The 22,349-nt window shown below is 41.7% G+C and overlaps 1 protein-coding gene across 1 annotated transcript in view; it reads right to left on the bottom strand.

The window, feature by feature from the left end:
- The window catches only part of ctnnd2b (catenin (cadherin-associated protein), delta 2b), a 102,908-nt gene extending 83,943 nt beyond the window's left edge, over positions 1-18,965 (bottom strand). Inside the window, exons 1-2 of the mRNA XM_046359870.1 lie at positions 18,714-18,965; positions 1,472-1,605 (exon numbers count right to left, since the gene is read on the bottom strand). Of these exons, the coding sequence (XP_046215826.1) occupies positions 1,472-1,558 (87 nt within the window). The 5' untranslated portion in view covers positions 1,559-1,605; positions 18,714-18,965. The remainder of the gene's footprint in view (positions 1-1,471; positions 1,606-18,713) is intronic.
- Between the last annotated feature and the right edge of the window lie 3,384 nt (positions 18,966-22,349).

The raw sequence follows: 22,349 nt of genomic DNA, 5'->3' as shown, positions 1-22,349 counted from the left end.
TTATATTTCAGTGTTCTGTGATGTATAAAAAGTGTGATATTGAAATGTTCAGAGTACATTGAGGGGAGTTACTGCTTTCAATAAAAAAATAAACATTTGCAAAATTGGAGTCACGAGGTTGTCGTCAGAGTGACGACATCTAATACCAAACATTAAACGTGGAAATGAATGTATTCCTAATCGTAGAGCTTTTCCTAGTGTTGAACCCAGTCATAATGTTTAACCAGTGGTTGTTCACGCTTGACCTCCCTTCTCTCACTGCTCCACAATGCACAGGAAGTAGACAAATCCTAATTGTTTCCACCATTGAATAGCATCAACAATGAAAATGTCTGCCTTTTTATTTGTATTCACACAACCATCCTAATGCTGTCAACAGAAAAATAAACAAAGAGCTGTGACTGAGGTGCACCGGCTTAAATAAACGCATGCTTGTGGAGGTCTGCACACACAGGGACACACTCACTCGTGCCTCTCTGTATGCAGGCCTTTAGGCTTTTATTTTTTACCCTCCTGATAGGGCCATTAGTATGTCCCAGAGCAGCCCCATGGGTCTGTGTGATGTGTGGCAGTGGCCCACTTTACCATTCCACAGCTTGTCCTTTTCGATCTTGCTTAAAAGAAAGAGGAGTGTCAGTGTAACCACTGTCATGATGCAGGGGATTGGCTCATTCCCATCTACACACATGCTCTTGGTTCTACTCCAAAATGGCTGCCTGCTGTGAGCTAATAGGCTATATCCTACTGCTGGTGAGGAATATCAGTAGCATGCTTCCATAATGTAACTGCAAGCCAATTATATTCTTTAGAGCAGAATCCCTTATAAAATGGACCTAGTTTTGCACATTCTACTCAATAACAATGACTTAGTTACTATATTATACAGATATATTATTGTGAGCGATAGCGACATTTCAAACGAAAGGCATAAGATTAAACGAGCCTACCCAAAGTCTCTATAGAGTCTCCTTATAGTGTCACCTGCTAATCAGTGTGGATGATAGTCTGTCCTCTGCACCAGACACACACAGAATACAAATGGAACCAATTACTTATGTCTCTATACCTCACTGCACCCCTGCAGAACACTGACACATTTACTTCAGCATCAAATAGGATGGATTTCAGGCACTGAACAGGATCTTATGATGAGAAATGTAATAAAGAAGCTGGTGGCGATGGCAATATAGCTGAACCAATAACATACTTCATGTTCGGTTGCCATCAGTTAAAGGGATATTTAACTTGAAAACCATTTTTCCCCCACACATTCTTCATTTGTCCCCTTTTGATACAGTCCCACAAAATTGCGCATTCAAATTTCATTCAATGTATTACTTTCAATCCCCTGATGCCTAAGATCAAGCAAGAGCAAAAACGCTGATCACATATGTTTTGCATGTAGGGCCTTGGTCTCGCTCTGAAAGTCACCCATGTACGGTACACACAGAATTAACATGGAAGGCCTTACCTGTTCCTTGACAGAGGCCAGTATGGCCGACGTGGTCTCTGTCTCGGCGCCGTCTCCATTAGAGGCGTTTAGTACTGGGCTCAGCATGGTGAAGTTCTAAGAGTCAGAGGTTGCGTCGGGAACTGGCATAACTTCTGGAAGGGAAAGGATTAACAGTCAGCATTAGAAGGGCGACATCATCCACTATTAGGAGAGAATGCAGAAATGGTTCAGTTATGATATCCATCACTTAACTTTCATGAAACTGTTTGAATCCATTGACATTTCTTGTTGGTTCATCACAACAAAATACATTTCTGTACACTATAGTTTCGCTTATACCTCTCTCAATTTCTAACTCTAGTATAATGAACTTTCTGTATTCAAGGGTAGTTTGCAAGGTAGAAAATCTGGATACAAATATACTAATCTGATTTAATAAGATTGTGGATATAGCTAACACTTGTAAACTACATCAGTCATATATCATAATCCGCCAAGTAGTCATCTGGATGAGAGCATGTACTAATGACTCGAGTGTGTATGTGTGTAACAATGACTCTACCGTCACTTAAGGAGAAGGGACCTAAATCTCCAGGTAATCCTAATGTAGTGAGAGAGCAAATAATGGCCATGACAACAACACAGATGACAGCTTCTAAAAGCTGATGAAAGCTTGTCAAAATTGATCCTTCCCATCCCTGTCTCTGTGCGTGGCAGTCACAAGATCACCCAGTCAGTCGTGTTGAAGGTAAGGGAAAGTCGACCGCAGCCTGGAAGCAGACAAGAGCTAGACTATTCTGGGATGCTGCCAAGCAACAAGCCCTGCTGGACACTGCTAACATGGCTGACCGGAATCCTTCCCTTGTCATCCATTTTAGTGTTCTCTCTCTCTCTCTCTCCTGCTCAGTCTCACTCCCACCCCCTCTCTCTCTCTCTCTCTCTCTCTCTCTCTCTCCCTTGACCTAGTTCAGTGCTTCCTCATCTCTCTTCCAGTCTGTGAGTTCTAAACACTGGCCGCTTATCTGACAGAATGTCTTCTCTTGCCACTGTTTCCTCCCTCCTGGGTCACCACACCTAATGTCATCCTCATCTTTCATTAGCGTGGACCTCTGCCTCAGTTAAATACTAGCATGATAAATGAATTTGCATTCAGTGCTACACAAGGATATTCATAGCAAGGGCTTTTAGAATTAAAGTAGGATTATCCAATTTGACTTATTTTGTCATAAATAGTGAAAACAAAATAAATTCTATGTCCCCACCAGACGCTCTATTTTACCATCTGTGCAGACAGAATGGGTTGTAAGGAAACATGAAAATGGATTATACTGTAAGTTAATATGTCAACATACACCCCCCCCCCCCCCAGGGCTGGGACTTGCCAATACGATATTATCAAAATACTTGCGTGCCAATACGATATGTATTGCGATTGTCATGATTCTACACATATTGCGATTTGATACTGTGATTTTTATATGCGATTCCATGGTCCAAACATATTGCACACCATATGTCTGCTGCAGAAGGACAAGAGAGCCATGAGAGAACTAGTTTTGATCAGTCATGGAAATAAAAAAAAGTGCGGAAAACAAATTGGCTCCCTAATTAAAAAGAATTTGGAAAACAAGATGGAGTTTTGGTGCAGGTACAGACAACTAGCGCAAAAATAATATTGTGATATTGTCAATATATAATATCTTAAAAAATAATATCCCGATATGTAACTGTATCGATTTTGTTCCACATCACTAATTCCCCCTCTAAGCATCGAACGCATTTTAAATTAGGATGCTGCAGCCATTTCTAGGTCAAATGTCCAGCCTGTGACCAGTCCTAAGTATTGACCAGTACAAATCAGCTTTACCAGTAGCAGTCCAGCAAAATCTGTGCCAGTAAGTACATAGAGACAGGAAGTGACGGTATGGATGAATTCGGCCTATATTTTGATATCCATCTGCCTCTGATACTATCTGTAATTAAACATCGAGAATAAACAATCGCTTTACCCTCTTATCACAGTCCAAGACAAACAATGCTTTGTTTAAAGGCATCGGCATATTTGTACACAATGTATAGTCCTCACAATACTGTTGTCTGACTCATTCCATTTATTTTACTGTTCACAGACTTCTTTCTGCACAAAGTAAAGCAGCATTGATTGTAAGTTCCAAAGATATCAGTCCAAGCCAGACGACGTACAATTGACAATGTATCTCCGTTAATAGAAAGCGAACAAAGATTAATTCCTATTCCCACTGCTTCCGACTGAAAAAAATTCAAACTTAACCAACTCTGTACGTGACCACAAAGGAATGATGTTTATGGAGTGTATTTGATGAAGTGTCCCCTGTTGTCTCATTAAAACTTTGTGCAACATTTATTTTGCATTGGTAGTCATCCGTAGATCTGTCTAGACACTTTACCCTTCACTTAATATTTTAAATACAGACTTCCAACATAAAGAGTCTATCACAAGTTCATTACCATCAAAAGGCTCCTGTCAAGATGTCAAAGGAGACCCATCTAAGTTTTTTTTAAATGTCTGTTTAGTAATGGGCTGCTTAACCTTACACCAGGCACGCAATATTGATTCACATTTTGTATTCTCAATGTTACTTGAGGATGGTTTTGGCAACTATAAGAATACACTCTGGGCTTTTAACCATGACAAATGTGCATTATTCATGGTAATAGCCAAGGAATACGCTCGCAAAAAGTGCCAGAGAGAATTGGTGCTGGCTTTCTACTTTTTTTGCCCAGCACAATATGTATGATGCATGCCCTCGATGAGAGAGGAAATCAAATTGCCTGAGAGAATCCTACAGTATAGTCAGTAACTGCAGAGGCTGCAGGCGGGAGATGCTGGGGAATGCAGAAACCACTGACAGGATATCAGTCTTCAGGTGCAGAGTGCAAAATGCGGCATTATTTTTTCTAATCCCATAACGCCTTGAACAATAAAGACCTCTGAAATCATCAAACTTTCCCTGCATGACATTTGAGAAGATACAATTCTTGCGGAATAGCAATTCCCTATTATGCAATGTTGTGATAAAGACCTCTGGGTGCAATAGAGTGTAATATTATCAGGTTGGCAGAAATATCTGAGAGGGAGACCATTTGAGGCTATTGATTAAAGCTCTCTGGGCAGTATCATGCCATTATGATGGCTTTGAAGCCATCTGTAGATTTAGATACACCAGTGGATACAGGTAGACAGCAGATAAGAAGACCTTCTTTTAAAAAATCTAATAAAATTCTACCTCAATTTTTATGTTCTAACCTTCACAGCTTTTATATTCTAATACATTTATGAAACCACTGTTGGACATGCAGAGATGTCCATGGTAACATCAATTCTAAACCTACGGTAAGTAGTGACCATGGGGCTTCTCCCCAGTGATAAGCTGGAGAGACAGTACATTTGACATCTCTACTGTAGTACACCAGTCTGTAGGGCCTAGCTGTCAGCCTACAAATCCTTTCTTCCCTCCAACACTGACTTGACAGAATTGGGTGGTAGCTGAGAGCAAGACACGGTTTCCCACCATATTAATTCACACACACAACAAACAATATGAGATCTGTGATCACCTTGAGAAATGCAGGCAGGAAAGCAGCATTTCTAAAGTATGGAGTTAAACTGGCCTTGGCTAGCAGTAATGACATTGGGGGAGCTGCTATACTTCTCATGAAGTTGGTCGGGAGACTTTTCCTACACGCCTCAAGTCTGTACAGACGAGAAAGGGGGGAAAAACTGCAGATATTCCGGCAGAAAAAAAATAGCTAGGCATGGCACATTCAACAACCCCTTCAACTTTTTTTATCCCAATCTCTGGTTTGGGACATCTGTCAACAGTGAGAATTGCAGTCCAATTACATCCCATTAAGACAGACTGTTCCCTCCGGAGTTAACACAAATGTGTTTTTCCGCTAACCAAAGACTCACCTCAGCACATTTTGTTAGACCGTTGGGATCTCAGTGTTCGAATAAACAAAAAGGGGGATGGTTTGTTGCAATGCATTGTCTGTAAGCGTCCACTTCAGATGCAGAGTATGGCCTGCTGTGTAGTGATGCCCTCTGACACTAATTAATTGGGCGGGAACATGAATATAGAATTGATGTAGGGTTGTTGCGGTGTGAAACGAGAACTCGAAGCATATTGTATCTCAATTAGCACTATAGGGAACAGAAAAATACAAATTCACGACTGACGACCAGGATACTAATGAGACCCACTGACATTAGTATCATGCTCCTGTGACGTACCAGGTATAATTCCTTTTATGACCATAGTCTGCCTTTTGGCTTCTTACAGAAAATATTAACCTCTGAAAATGAGCTATACACATTTTTTCATGAGGAGGTTCAATGATAATAAGCTGCCACAATAGTTCCGGGGTTTACATATTGATAGGTTAGGTTTATAAAGATTAAGGCAATTTTACTAACATGATAGGCCTCCATGGGCCGGCTCTAGCCTTTTGGGGGCCCTACGTGAGATTTGATTGGAAGTTTTAAAGTACATTTCCTGCAATTCTACACATTCTGCAATGGGGCACAGATATGTTTTTTTAAAGCAAATTTTCTGCAGTTCTATGCATTTTGCCGTGGGGTGGAAATAAAGTTTTGCAATTTAATAACACATTTCATGCAATTATACACATGTTTCCATGGGGCAGATATATTTTTGCAGTTTTAAAGCTGATTTATTATAATTCTCCCCCTTTTGCCATGGGGTGAAGATTATATATATTTTTAAGCTAATTTCCTGCAATTCTACTCGTTTTGTCAATGACTTATACAATGTTAATAATATATGTGTGAGAGTGACTCAATGGAGTCAAAATCAATGGAGATCCCCTGGAGGTCAGGGTCCCTGGGCACGTGCCCTGCGTGCCTGGTCAGTATTCAGCCATGATAACTAGCTAGACTAATTTACCAATCTAAAACTAGTCTGACATGGCTAATTGAGTGACTGTCAGTGACTGCTGATGCACAACAAACTTTCGAACTTGCACATTGTGTATTCTACTATTCTAACTATCAACAGTAAGTTGAGACCCCGACTGAGTTCCTAAAAAACAACAACAACAACAATATGTTTTTGGGTCAGGTGCCCCCTACAGGCCGAGGCCCTAGGCGACCACTTACGTTGCTTATGCCTGGAGCCGGCCCTGAGCACAGGCTGAGGCAATTAAAGACCTCCTGGAATAATGTTCTCAAAGGATGGCTGAGCGTGACACAAATGATAAAGTGTAATTATGTGGGGCTTGCTGTGATAAAACATGCCCCAGTGCATTATTAACATTTTCTCTTACAAACTCTGTGCTGATTAGGTTGGAGTGAATTTTGTTTACCCTCAATAGAATGCCAGTGTCTGCTATGTTTTATTGACAGGCTAATTTCATTAAACAAACACCACATTTTCAATGTAACAACACTTGTACAGATGTAGAATCTTAATTTGAGCCAGTTTGCTACAGCAGAAAAATAAACCTGCAGCAACAGGAAATGTGGATTATAATTCATTACATTTTTTTGTCGGGTTTGATCATTTTTTCGCAAGGGAAAATCAAGTCTGAAATTTCAAATTGGTATTGACAAACTTCAGAAGCCTTTTTTAAACCACAATAAGCTACACATTTTACATTTTCAATTCTTCTGCATATTTTTTTACGATATTATATTGATATTTTTACTCTCAAGTATTGATTTGTAAAATATATATATATATACTCTAAATGTTTTGCTTGGTAGCGTTAGCTAGCGGTAGTTAGATGTACCTGCACCAAAAACTCTTGTATTTCTCCTTCTCAAGCTTGTTCTCCATCTTCTTAAAAAAAAATGGTGGGCCAACATGTTTTCAGCACTGAGTGAACAAAACAAATTTTCTCATGGCTATTTCTTGTCCCTCTGCAACAGACATGGTGAGCGATGTGTTTGGAACATAGAATCCCAATACATTAAGAATCGTGAGAATCACAATACATATCATATCGGCACCTAAGTATTTTAATAATATCGTATTGCAATTCCCAGCCCTAGCAACAGGGTGATCAAATTAAGATCCAACATCTGTAATAGATAAGCTAGCTGACATTGCCAAACAATTACTTCAATCAAAATTCTTCCTGTTTCTTTCATTTACTACCTTGATCATTATTTAATCTTTATTTAGGCAGGGAGTCCCACTGAGACCAAGGTCTCTTTTTGACCACAGCAGCAATTACACAATAAAAATTAGACACACCGATAACATAACATTGTTATTAGATTGTTTTATGTAATGTAGCATTAACGTGCCCAATATTTATTGTTTATTCTGTATGACCCCAAAAATGACTTCACTCCATCTCAATCAGTTAGGCATTCAAGCTGATATGACAGTCCCATTATGATAGTGTGTTCTAGTGCATCATGGGTGGTTTGCACCTGATGTCACGCATTTTAATGTGAGTTCCTGTAACTACTGTGTTCTCCAGTGATGATGAGGCCGGAGGGTTAGCTAGTGCTCCAAGGCTTTTAACCTCATGACCTACTGTACTACTACTACTGCTACTATGAACCAAACCAACCCTTAGCTATGTTGAGATTGTGGCAGTCAAGGGCTTAATCGTCCAATGTGAGGTTGGGGCTGTGAAGCCAGTAGTATAGCTACAGGAGCTGCATGGCCTGGTTGTTTTTCCTTCCCAAGGCATCAGCCTCACTGGTGAATGTTGACTGTACATGTGACTGTGGTGGCAGCAGAGTCCCTACTAACCTAGAGAGTAAACCTACCTCACACACAGCCACTGACATTTACAATATCTGCACCACGGCACGATAACAGAAGAATACCCAATCAGCATCCATTACATTGGTTGGATGTCTTACTAAAGAGGATATGCATTGTAACCCATATCAACCCTCTTGCGTAAACATAATTTTATAGGACATTATTAGAGGACATTACACCACCATGCCTATCTATCTGCATGTTAAGATAATGTGATCATTGACACGGTTGCGCCATCTGCATAATTGGTTGTAGCGAATGTTACCAGAGGTGACCCCTGCTGGTCATCTGACGACATGACAGCAGGGAATAAAGGAGAGGACCTCGGCGTGGGGGAGGAGAGGAGGAAGTACAAAGCTTCTCACGTCCCTGTGGCATCATCCACGGCATTGCCACATCCGCACACGCACAGTCCATCCATGCACTGCACTATACAGTGAATAAATTGACCTTGAAGCAGGGACACATTCCAAATACACCCTGTTTGTTATTGATGGATATGCAGCTCAATACCAAAGTCAATCTGCTGATCGGTTCTGTGCTACGGGCATGACACTGTTACATCTGTGTAGCATGATGCCTATGAATATTTCCTTTGACATGTAGCATAAAACACCCCCTTCTCTCAAAGCAATACCACAGCCAACCAATGTTGATGTGCTAATTATGGGCTGGGTGTCATAAAGTAAAAGGACAGCAACATCTGTATTTGTGGAGCTGGGAAGACATCTAGACCCAAAGACATCGTCCCACTATTAGACACCGTCCAACTAAAATGAGCTTTAAACCCACTAAAGTGAGTCTATTATAATAATAGGTCTAACCTTGTCCCAGGACCATCTGCTACTGTTGATCTAAATAAGATCTAAAAAAAGATCATCAACACCGTGAATTATGCATTTAGATCTACTGAGCAAGCACGAGTTTTGCTGAGTGACTTCAACACACAATTTATTTAAAAAGGCAGTGATCACAGAGTAAAGACCTGGGCTAAACGGGTGTAACTGCCACCCAGCTATTGATGTTACAGTACAGGGCTTGGCTGTTCCAGGTGGAACATCAGGATTGAGACCCCCTGACGTCGTGCTGCTAACATACTGCAGCTTGACTGGTAAAACATTACATTTCAAGACTTCAGATGTAGAATGGAATTGAAAGAAAGCTGAATCAACAACAAACCAGTGTTTTTCACTGATATTCTTAGTAGCACAACTTTGCTTGCCAGTACAGTACATCCATAGTACATCAGATTTACTTTTGAAGGCCTGCAGTAGAGATGACATAACTAAATAATGATGTGTTAGCATCAAAGTATTAAACTACACTATGGTACTGTTCTCACATCTATGTACCATATACTGGATTTTCCTCATGAACAACAAAAGAAGTGGTGATGACATGAAAGATGGATGGAGATCAGTATAAAGAGAAATCACACATCAGAAAGATCTGAAAAAGTCATGCTTCCTTTCAAACAACTACAGAGGGGAAAAAGTAGCTTACAGATACTCTGCATGTAATAACAGTAGCTAGTTCTAATAGTACTTATGGTAGTAGGCCTAATGGAAGATGCAGTTAGGCGGGTATTCTCCTGTTCTTAGTTTTTAGTTTTTTACTTAACTAATGAAAAAATGATGCAAATGATGACAAACATGCCCTGGAGTAGGTGTGGTCCATAAATCTACAAATAGAGCGTAGGAGCACTGCTGTCGCTCACATTTCATGTGTCAGAGGATTTTATCATCACAAGTGAAAATGTTCACTGAGCACAGCATGTCTCTCCTGACTTGAATCTGAAAATCCAGAACATTTGGAGCGCTAAGCTATATCCGTCCCTGCCCATCCACGGGTAGCTGAATTGGTGAAATGATGATATGTGAAAAGATGACTTGCTTATCCTCATGCACATGTAAACCGCCCAGATATAGGATGCTGAGTTATATCTGCACAACTCAAGACCTCCTTATCCAGCTGAGCCAAAGCCAAGGCATTAGGTCTGGGAGCTAATACGAGTCTTCAGGTCTCAGGCAAGGTTACTTATGACACAAGTATAGTTTGGAAAACCAACTCCTCTACGTACATAAGGTAAGTAGCATAAGAGAGGATATCTCAGTATACCAGCAACAATTGAAGTCGGAAGTTTACATACACCTTAGCCAAATACATTTAAACTCAGTGTTTCACAATTCCTGACATTTAATCCTTGTAAATATTCCCTGTATTAGGTCAGTTAGGATCACCACTTTATTTTTAAGTATGTGAAATGTCAGAATAATAGTAGCAAGAATGATTTATTTCAGCTTTTTATTTCTTTCGTCACATTCCCAGTGTGTCAGAAGTTTACATGCACTCAATTAGTATTTGGTAGCATTGCCTTTAAATGGTTTAACTTGGGTCAAACATTTCGGGGAGCCTTCCATAAGCTTCCCACAATAAATTGGGTGAATTTTTGCCCATTCCTCCCGACAGAGCTGGTGTAACTGAGTCAGGTTTGTAGGCCTCCTTGCTCGCACACGCTTTTTCAGTTCTGTCCACACATTTTCTATAGGATTGAGGTCAGGGCTTTGTGATGGCCACTCCAATACTTTGACTTTGTTGTCCTTAAACCATTTTGATATAACTTTGGAAGTATGCTTGGGGTTATTGTCCATTTGGAAGACCCATATGTGACCATGCTTTAACTTCCCGACTGATGTCTTGAGATGTTGCTTCAATACATCCACATAATTCTCCTTCCCCATGATGCCATCTAGTTTGTGAAGTGCACCAGTCCCTCCTGCAGCAAAGCACCCCCACAACATGATGTTGCCACCTCCGTGCTTCACGGTTGGGATGGTGTTCTTCGGCTTGCAATCCTCCCCCTTTTTCCTCCAAACATAACAATGGTCATTATGGCCAAACAGTTCTATTTTTGTTTCATCAGACCAGAGGACATTTCTCCAAAAGTATGATCTTTGTCCCCATATGCAGTTGCAAACCGTAGTCTGGCTCTTTTATGGTGGTTTTGGAGCAGGGGCTTCTTCTGAGCAGCCTTTCAAGTTAGGTCGATATAGGACTCGTTTTACTGTGGATATAGATACTTTTGTACCTGTTGCCTCCAGCATCTTCACAAGGTCCTTTGCTGCTGTTCGGGGATTGATTTGCACTTTTCGCACCAAAGAACGTTCATCTCTAGGAGACAGAACGCGTCTCCTTCCTGAGCGGTATGACGGCTGCGTGGTCCCATGGTGTTTATACTTGCGTACTATTCTTTGTACAGATTGAACGTGGTACCTTCAGGCGTTTGGAAATTACTCCCAAAGATGAACCAGGCTTGTGGAAGTCTACAAAAAAAAATCTGAGGTTCTGGCTGATTTCTTTTGATTTTCCCATGATGTCAAGCAAAGAGGCACTGAGTTTGAAGGTAGGCCTTGAAATACATCCACAGGTACACCTCCAATTGACTCAAATTATGTCAATTAGCCTATCAGAAGCTTCTAAAGTCATGACATCATTTTCTGTAATTTTCCAAGCTGTTTAAAGGCACAGTATACTTAGTGTATGTAAACTTCTGACCCACTGGAATTGTGATACAGTGAAATAATCGGTCTGTAAAGTATATGTCCTAACCGACTTGCCAAAACTATAGTTTGTTAACAAGAAATATGTGGAGTGGTTGAAAAACTAGTTTTAATGACTCCAACCTAAGTGTATGTAAACTTCCGACTTGAGCTGTATATATGTCTGCAGTTACTTTGTCTTTACTCTACATACCTTTTCACTAGTTAGCCTTCATTATGTATCTCAACAGCAATATAAAACACAAACATCACTTTACCCTGGTATGTCCCTAGTGTGATGAATGTTTTCTGATTTTTGTATTTATTTTCAGCATCTTAGTAAAGATCAAAGCTGATTTAAACTGAAATGTGTAAATCCCTGTAGGATTGACGACACTTGTTTTTAAAAGATTATTCTCCACAATAACAACACAAATATTAATGAGATTAAAAAAACATATGTTAGAATAGAAGTACAACTTAATTTCTCTATTGCGTATTTAAAGGATCCTTCCACTGTACTCCACTAATTATAAGCACTATATTCTGGGTTTCTAATGCTATAATGTTCAGCCTTGTGTACAAATATGTAGTGATTAGTCTGTGTCAGAGCAGCCTTTGGAGAGGGAGGCTAATGAAAAGAGAGGTTTTAAGTCCAAACAATGGCTGAAGTCCTCTTTGATATCCACAGACCTGACTGCACTTCGTACTGGGAGACAGAGACACACTGAGAAGAGAAACTGAGAGAGAGAGAGAGAGAGAGAGAGAGAGAGAGAGAGAGAGAGAGAGAGAGAGAGAGAGAGAGAGAGAGAGAGAGAGAGAGAGAGAGAGAGAGAGAGAGAGAGAGAGAGAGAGAGAGAGAGAGACTGAGTGGAAGAAAAACGGAGAGGGAGAGAGAAGAGAAACGGAGAGGGAGAGAGGAGAAACTGAGTGGAAGAAAAACGGAGAGGGAGAGAGAAGAGAAACGGAGAGGGAGAGAGAAGAGAAACGGAGAGGGAGAGAGAAGAGAAACGGAGAGGGAGAGAGAAGAGAAACGGAGAGGGAGAGAGAAGAGAAACGGAGAGGGAGAGAGGAGAAAGAGAAGAAAACGGAGAGGGAGAGAGAAGAGAAACGGAGAGGGAGAGAGAAGAGAAACGGAGACGGAGAGAAGAGAAACGGAGAGGGAGAGAGAAGAGAAACGGAGAGGGAGAGAGAAGAGAAACGGAGAGGGAGAGAGAAGAGAAACGGAGAGGGAGAGAGAAGAGAAACGGAGAGGGAGAGAGAAGAGAAACGGAGAGGGAGAGAGAAGAGAAACGGAGAGGGAGAGAGAAGAGAAACGGAGAGGGAGAGAGAAGAGAAACGGAGAGGGAGAGAGAAGAGAAACGGAGAGGGAGAGAGAAGAGAAACGGAGAGGGAGAGAGAAGAGAAACGGAGAGAGAAGAGAAACTGAGAGGGAGAGAGAAGAGAAACGGAGAGGGAGAGAGAAGAGAAACGGAGAGGGAGAGAGAAGAGAAACGGAGAGGGAGAGAGAAGAGAAACGGAGAGGGAGAGAGAAGAGAAACGGAGAGGGAGAGAGAAGAGAAACGGAGAGGGAGAGAGGAGAAACTGAGTGGAAGAAAAACGGAGAGGGAGAGAGAAGAGAAACGGAGAGGGAGAGAGAAGAGAAACGGAGAGGGAGAGAGAAGAGAAACGGAGAGGGAGAGAGAAGAGAAACGGAGAGGGAGAGAGAAGAGAAACGGAGAGGGAGAGAGAAGAGAAACGGAGAGGGAGAGAGAAGAGAAACGGAGAGGGAGAGAGAAGAGAAACGGAGAGGGAGAGAGAAGAGAAACGGAGAGGGAGAGAGAAGAGATACCGAGAGGGAGAGAGAAGAGAAACGGAGAGGGAGAGAGAAGAGAAAGGGAGAGAGAAGAGAAAGGGAGAGAGAAGAGAAAGGGAGAGAGAAGAGAAAGGGAGAGAGAAGAGAAAGGGAGAGAGAAGAGAAACGGAGAGGGAGAGAGAAGGGAAACGGAGAGGGAGAGAGAAGGGAAACGGAGAGGGAGAGAGAAGAGAAACGGGGAGGGAGAGAGAAGTGCAACGGAGCGGGAGAGAAAAGAAACGGAGCAGGAGAGAGAAGAGAAACGGAGAGGGAGAGAGAAGAGAAACGGGGAGGGAGAGAGAAGAGAAACTGAGAGGGAGAGAGAAGAGAAACCGAGAGGGAGAGAGAAGAGAAACCGAGAGGGAGAGAGAAGAGATACCGAGAGGGAGAGAGAAGAGATACCGAGAGGGAGAGAGAAGAGAAACCGAGAGGGAGAGAGAAGAGAAACGGAGAGGGAGAGAGAAGAAAAACGGAGAGGGAGAGAGAAGAGAAAGGGAGAGAGAAGAGAAACGGAGAGGGAGAGAGAAGGGAAACGGAGAGGGAGAGAGAAGGGAAACGGAGAGGGAGAGAGAAGAGAAACGGGGAGGGAGAGAGAAGTGCAACGGAGCGGGAGAGAAAAGAAACGGAGCGGGAGAGAGAAGAGAAACGGAGAGGGAGAGAGAAGAGAAACGGGGAGGGAGAGAGAAGAGAAACGGGGAGGGAGAGAGAAGAGAAACGGGGAGGGAGAGAGAAGAGAAACGGGGAGGGAGAGAGAAGAGAAACGGGGAGGGAGAGAGAAGAGAAACGGGGAGGGAGAGAAGAGAAACGGGGAGGGAGAGAGAAGAGAAACGGAGAGGGAGAGAGAAGAGAAACGGAGAGGGAGAGAGAAGAGAAACGAGAGGGAGAGAAGAGAAACGGAGAGAGAGAGAAGAGAAACTGAGGGGGAGAGAGAAGAGAAACTGAGGGGGAGAGAGAAGAGAAACGGAGAGGGAGAGAGAAGTGAAACAGGGAGGCGATAAGAGACTCCCCCCCCAGCCCTACCTCCCCTCCCTTCCCTTGAAACACGCTGTTCCTCCAACAATCCAAACTGAGATAAATGTAGAATTAAAAAAGGAGAGGAAACAAGACGGGTACAGAGTGAAAAAGGAATAGTGTTCTAAAGGGTGATCAGTAATAAATAACTGAGTCGAACCATGGTTGTAATTTTCCACTTCACAACTCAAGTGACTTAAGGACAGCATTATGGTAAAGCACATTACAACAGTGAGCTAAAGGGAAGCGTCGCTAAAGGGTGGCCCTGACCTTATATACAGGGCAATAGTAATCACAGTCTCTTTCAATCCATAATAGACGGTTCATTAGGCTAAATCTACTACAACTGACACACACAGCCAAAAGCCATCATGGCAACAACTTGGCAACCATTAAAAGGTATTGATTGATTTGGAAAGCTTTGGCTTTGGCTGTATTTACACAGTCAGCCCAATTCTGATCTTTTCCCCACTAATTGGTCTGCTGACCAATCAAATCAGCTCTGAAAAAAATCTGACGTGAAAAGCTCTGATATGATTCGTCAAAAGACCAATTAGTTGGGAAAAATGTGAATTGGGCTGCCTGTGTAGACGCAGCCTTTGAGGCATAGGCCTACGCCCAGTGGGATAACAGAAAAATCTACACTCCCCTACGTATTTATTTGGACAGTGAAGCTAAAACTTTTAATTTGTCTCCGCTACAAGACCATGGTGCTTGCCTACGGAGCTGTGAGGGGAACGGCACCTCAGTACCTCCAGGCTCTGATCAGGCCCTACACCCAAACAAGGGCACTGCGTTCATCCACCTCTGGCCTGCTCGCCTCCCTACCACTGAGGAAGTACAGTTCCCGCTCAGCCCAGTCAAAACTGTTCGCTGCTCTGGCCCCCCAATGGTGGAACAAACTCCCTCACGACGCCAGGACAGTGGAGTCAATCACCACCTTCCGGAGACACCTGAAACCCCACCTCTTTAAGGAATACCTAGGATAGGATAAAGTAATCCTTCTCACCCCCCCCCTTTAAGATTTAGATGCACTATTGTAAAGTGACTGTTCCACTGGATGTCATAAGGTGAATGCACCAATTTGTAAGTCGCTCTGGATAAGAGCGTCTGCTAAATGACTTAAATGTAAATGTAAATGTCTCTATACTCCAGCATTTTGGATTTGAGATTTGAGCAACAGCACATAATGCAACTTTTTATTTGAGGGTATTTTCATACGTATCTGTTTTATCGTTTAGAAATTAAAGCACTTTATGTATCTAGTCCACCTATTTGAAGATGTTGTTCGTATTTCGACAAATTCACTTATTTGTATTGAAGTAGTGAAAAGGTTAACATATGGTCCGATATTCCTAGAACACAATGACTCTACAAACTTGTTGGATGAATTTGAAGTTTGTTTTGGTTGTGTTTCCGATTATTTTGTGCCCAATAGGAATGCATGGTAAATTATGTATTGTGTCATTTTGGAATCACTTTTATTGTAAATAAGAAACATCTACATTAATGTAGATTATGAATAATGGATTATGGATTATGGATAATCATGAATGAATTGTGAATAATGATGAGTGAGAAAGTTAGAGGCACAAAGATCAACACGTTTGTAGTCACAAGCTTGGTGTGATCATTGTGTGCTAGGAATATGGGACCATATACTACACTTTTGACTACTTTAATACACGTAAGTGAATTTGTCCAAATACTTATGACACAGTTAAATAAGAGGACTACTAGATACATAATGCTTTCATTTCTAAATAGTAAAATAGATATGTATTAAAATAACCTAAAATAAAAGGTGACATTCTGTACTGTCGCCTCAGTAAAACATTTTTATCTTAAATCCAAAATGTTGGAGTATAGAGCCAAATTAAAAGTTTTAGCTTTACTGTCCAAAATAAATACGTAGGGGGGTGTATGTGTGTCACATTCTCTTATTAACAATCTTTGCGATACATCCCAGTCTGCCATTTAAATTGAGAACGCTGCAGACCAAAATACTTACTTATTAATTTGATCAAAAATGTGTCACTGTCTGTCTCTCATAACTGACAAATATGTAGTACGTGACAAATGGTATTTCAGAAAAATCTACTTAAATCAAAACTCCTCCAGCACCTATGATGCATTGGTTCCTCTAGTCAGTGCAAGATTTTCTTTGGAGTTTCAATTAGCCTTCACAGATAGGGCCAGCCAGCAACACCACTAATCAGCAGTAAAACAGATTATTCCAAAAAATGTTTTTGTTATTTTACTAGGCAAGTCAGTTAAGAACAAATTCTTACTTACAATGATGGCCTAGGAACAGTGGGTTGGCAGCCTTGTTCAGGGGCAGAACATCGGGGATTCAATCTAGCAACCTTTCGGTTACTGACCCAACACTCTGACCACTAGGCTACCTGCTGCCTATGAACATATAGGCTAAATGACTGAAAACCACTGGTTATTAATAACACAAACTATCTTTTTTATTACCAATGCTAATGTGGTCCATTTCGTGCAGCACTTAAATATTTAATGATAATAACAGCATTCTGCTAGTTTGAAATGTTTGATTTTTTTTTTGTACTACTACAGCCTTTCATGGAATTGATGACCTAGGCCTATGTCCATTATCTTCCATCAACACAAGGAACTGAGCTGGGGGCTGGGGGCAGGGGCTGAGACAGACAGGCTATGATATCAATCTGCAGCTTTGAAGATTGGAATACAGCAACCTGCACTCAGACGACAACCCATTCAACACATTTCCCTTGAAGAAAAACAACACTTATCATGCAAGCTTATCAGGTCAAACAATGGATATTTCAAATTGATAACAAATTGGGTGACACTGCTTTCAGAACCCTATCTCCCAGTCAACTATAAGTGGAATGTTTCCCTTGTAACGAGGACACGTTTGCCTACAGATGAATGGGAAACTTACCATATGACCACCACAACCTCTACCCTTGTGGCTTATATCTCCAACCACTGTCAAAATCGAATCACAACCGGAGGTGGGGCAATTGGAAGGCAGATCTTTTGACTTTTGACCCTTTTTTCTCAAACACTTAACCATTTAAATTATATTTACAAAATGTATCAAATCATCCTGTCCATAATTAAGGCTCCCTCTCTTAGTAGGCCTATGTGCCGAACCCATTGGAAAGTCATAGAATAGGCTAAGGCTTCTGTGATCCAGATAGGAACTACTACACTATCATTGTTGTTGGGCCAATAGTCATTGTGTGGCCCTGGGGAGACAAACATCATATACATCTGACCACAGGATGTGTCCTATTGTATCTAAATAGAAACAATTTATCAGGGCTTATGAGGGTGATTTGTCCATAAAATCTATAGAATTTTGACCATGTGAGCTTCTCACCCCTTTACACACAAACAGGCCTGATGTAGAATATTGAACTATAAATGCCTAGCCTTACCTATAGGCCTGGGCAACCATTAACTCATTAATTCAAGTATGTATATGGTTTCAACATGGTTTATACCTTCAACTTAACATCATCAGTGTTATTATTCCTGATAGAAAAAACGAGTTTTGGAAACTTCAACTTTAAATATTAACATCATCAGTGTTATTATTCTAACTGCACCCTATTCAAATAGACAGAAATTAAAACATTTGGTGATGAAAGACCTTTTAGAATACCTAATAATGGAAATCTTAAGTCATCATCAGCTTTGTCTCACCTTTCCCCCTTTCTAAATTATTCAATGACGATCTAATGATGTCGACCAGTATAATCTTATAAATATATCGTTCAAATTTAGGTCAATCGGAAAGTAATAGGGTGTTTTCTCAGAGCATCCCCGCTTTAGCTAGCGAATCGTCCTCAAATGGATTCCATTTTCAGTCCACAATCAATGCATGCTATAGCCCACAATAAATCTGAAATATTACACTTTCGGACCCTGGAAAAACATCTGGCAGAGTAACAAAGGGGTGAGAAATGTATGCAAAAGCAAAGCCAGAGCTGGCGATTGTTCCTCCCTTCCCGAGACGACTGACAAATGCATCCTATTTTGTAATTGTTTGGAGTGTATGACAGCTGGAAAAGCAACTGGAATGACATTGCGCTTACTGTAAAATATGCCGGGGAACCGCGTTGTTCTCGACTCCCCTCGATTGGTAACCAAAATTCAAACCATGTAAAATATGTAAAGCATTCCTTACGAATTGTCCGAAAACACACTTTACGCCCGACGTTGGTGTTGCCCGAAAAGACAGCATCCACCGAATGGCCAAGAGAGACCGCTATAGGTACGGGCAGTCTAGGGAGACCCGTTCACTGGGTTGTGCACTGTGCAGCAGAGAAGGCAGCGGCGCTTGCTCTCTCCAATGCTCCCTTGTCTTTAACATTCCCCTTGCTGTCAGACTGTGCTGTTTAGGTACGGGTACAGGCAACGACATCTCCTGGTGATGCAAGGATGAGCATCTCTTCTCCCCACATTTCAAGCCATCTGTAGCCTACGCTACACAGCCATCAAGTGAATGGATATAATCTGACATGAGTTTAGTCTTCTCTTCTCAGGCCTACTAGTTTTTACTTTTTGAAATAAATATTTCTGTATATATTGCTACTTTTAATTGAAATTATAAATTGGGGGTCAATTTAGCCCCATATGGAGGACATCTATTGAACCTATATGGGGCTATGTGTCCATAAATACAACGGGATTGACAAATATATTTCCTACTTTTTAAAAATGTTCTATAAGTAAAACAAATGTCTAAGCATATATTTTCTTCTCCACTCTTGTAGTCCTCCCTCCATTTTCTCAACCTAGTTTAGGTGACATCATCTGTCCTGGGGCCCTTTTGGCATAGAGCAGCAACATGACTACTGTACAAACGTGGGCCAGTCGCCACATCACTTCCTCTGAGGCAAAAGGGCACACCACAGAGGCAGACGGCAAGATCAGTAATGTCAAACCAGTTGTTTTTGGGTCTGGGGGAGTGGATGTGGAGGTTATAGAGATTGATCAAAATTCGTACCACCCACTCACAATGTAACCCCCTTTGAAATAAATGTGCATTATGTAGAGGTTTGCTAATCCTTCAGCATACACTGTCAAGGTGAAACCACTGAATGGCCCCAAGACACAATTCACATACAGTAGCCTGGAGCGCACATGTTGCACCTGTTTTCCTAAGAAAGATCATTCAAATAAAAGGTCATAAAAAAAGGTCAAACAAAAGGTCACATTAAATTCAAACAAAGGTACACATAGCATGCAGGGGACGCTTGGTGAGAACAATATCATATTTGAACATTTTCTGTCACCTCTAAACGTGCAACATAAATACCAAAGCATGTTCTACAGCAAAGATATTCATCAGTATTGTTGAAGGTACCTATCAAGATATAACATAATAATTCAACATGGAGGAAGAAGGCAGTCATTCTCTGGCTGCTGCTCATTGTTGTTATCAGTAGTGTGTCATTCTGTCCCTAGGGGTGAATAAGCACACCTGAGCTCACTCTCTTCTCTCAGGTATCACACACCATGCACCGCTCTTATAGCCCGACATACAGTGGGGCAAAAAAAGTATTTAGTCAGCCACCAATTGTGCAAGTTCTCCCACTTAAAAAGATGACAGAGGCCTGTAATTTTCATCATAGGTACACTTTAACTCTGACAGACAAAATGAGAAAAAAAATCCAGAAAATCTCATTGTAGGATTATTAATGAATTTATTTGCAAATTATGGTGGAAAGTTTATCTCAATACTTTGTTATATACCCTTTGTTGGCAATGACAGAGGTCAAACATTTTCTGTAAGTCTTCACTGTCACGAGTCCGACCGAGGGTGTTTCCCCTTCCCGGGGCAGGTGGAGCTCGGCGGTCGTCGTCACCGGCCTATTAGCTGCCACTGATTGTTTTTCCTCCCCCTCCTTGTATGTTTAGTGGTAGCACCTGTTCATGTTTAATTAGTTTGTCTTTATTAGACAGCCGGCCCCCCTGGTTGTTGTGCGGGATTATTTCTATGTAACCTTCGGCTCTGTTGTAGAGGTACGTGTTAGTGCCTAGTCGTGATTTTTTTCCATTGTACTTTTTGATTCCCTGTGGTTGGGAACGTAACTTTTGTGAGCACCCTGTGGTGCGTTGGTGCAATTAAAAGACGCACAGCATTGAACTCTGTCTCCTGCATTTGACTCCACACCCACGACACCCGGAGCATTACATTCACAAGGTTTTCACACACTGTTGCTGGTATTATGGCCCATTCCTCCATGCAGATCTCCTCTAGAGCAGTGATGTTTTGGGGCTGTTGCTGGGCAACACAGACTTTCAACTCCCTCCAAAGATTTTCTATGGGGTTCAGATCTGGAGACTGGCTAGGCCACTCCAGGACCTTGAAATGCTTCTTACGAAGCCACACCTTCGTTGCCCGGCGGTGTGTTTGGGATCATTGTCATGCTGAAAGACCCAGCCATGTTTCATCTTCAATGCCCTTGCTGATGGTAGGCTTTGTTACTTTGGTCCCAGCTCTCTGCAGGTCATTCACTAGGTCCCCCCGTGTGGTTCTGGGATTTTTGCTCACCGTTCTTGTGATCATTTTGACCCCACGGGGTGAGATCTTGCGTGGAGCCCCAGATCGAGGGAGATTATCAGTGTTCTTGTATGTCTTCCATTTCCTAATAATTGCTCCCACAGTTGATTTCTTCAAACCAAGCTGCTTACCTATTGCAGATTCAGTATTCCCAGCCTGGTGCAGGTCTACAATTTTGTTTCTGGTGTCCTTTGATAGCTCTTTGGTCTTGGCCATAGTGAAGTTTGGAATGTGACTGTTTGAGGTTGTGGACAGGTGTATTTTAGACTGATAACAAGTTCAAACAGGTGCCATTAATACAGGTAACAAGTGGAGGACAGAGGAGCCTCTTAAAGAAGAAGTTACAGGTCTGTAAGAGCCAGAAATCTTACTTGTTTGTAGGTGACCAAATAATTATTTTCCACCATAATTTGCAAATAAATTCATTAAAAATCCTACAATGTGATTTTCTGGATTTTTTTCTTCTCATTTTGTCTGTCATAGTTGTGTGTACCTATGATTGTACCTAAGTGTACCTATGATTAAAATTACAGGCCTCATCTTTTTAAGTGGGAGAACTTGCACAATTGGTGGCTGACTAAATACTTTTTTGCCCCACTGTAATTGGCAGTTGTGATTAAAGAAATACCCAAATAACGTTGTACTGTATGTTGTTCTGGTATGTAATAAATGCTGCTGAGTTGAAAGGAGATCTGGCAGCAAAGATAGGCTCTACCTTTTGATTTGTATCTCACTTGAGGTTGCAGTAGCATCATCAGTCACTTAGGATGCATGGGGAGGGTTCAGACAGTGTCAGAGAAGTAGCCTCTGATAAACCTTGACAGAGAAACAATAGAGAGACACAGTCAGTGGACTCAGAACAATACACAGTAAGAGGAAAAACTATTGCACGCACGCACACATGCATGCACGCACACACACGCACAGCCGAATCTAAAGGTTAAATATCCCACCATCCATATCCCATAGTACACAACACGTCAAACAATCCAATTGCACACAAATGAGCATTGTGTGATAATTGCGTTCCTTGGTGAACCTTAGCACCAGAACAGCCCAGTAGACCATACATGGGGTGGTGATGGCATGTGAGCCTTGCTCCCCCCTGCGCTAGCCTGGGGTGCATTCCACATGGCACGCTATTCCCTAGTGCACTACTTTG

The sequence above is a fragment of the Oncorhynchus gorbuscha genome, linkage group LG08 (genome assembly GCF_021184085.1).
Source record: "Oncorhynchus gorbuscha isolate QuinsamMale2020 ecotype Even-year linkage group LG08, OgorEven_v1.0, whole genome shotgun sequence".
Classification (NCBI taxonomy): Eukaryota; Metazoa; Chordata; class Actinopteri; order Salmoniformes; family Salmonidae; genus Oncorhynchus; species Oncorhynchus gorbuscha.
The sequence above is the reverse complement of the archived record's forward strand: the minus strand, read 5'-3'. Positions and strand labels throughout refer to the sequence as shown.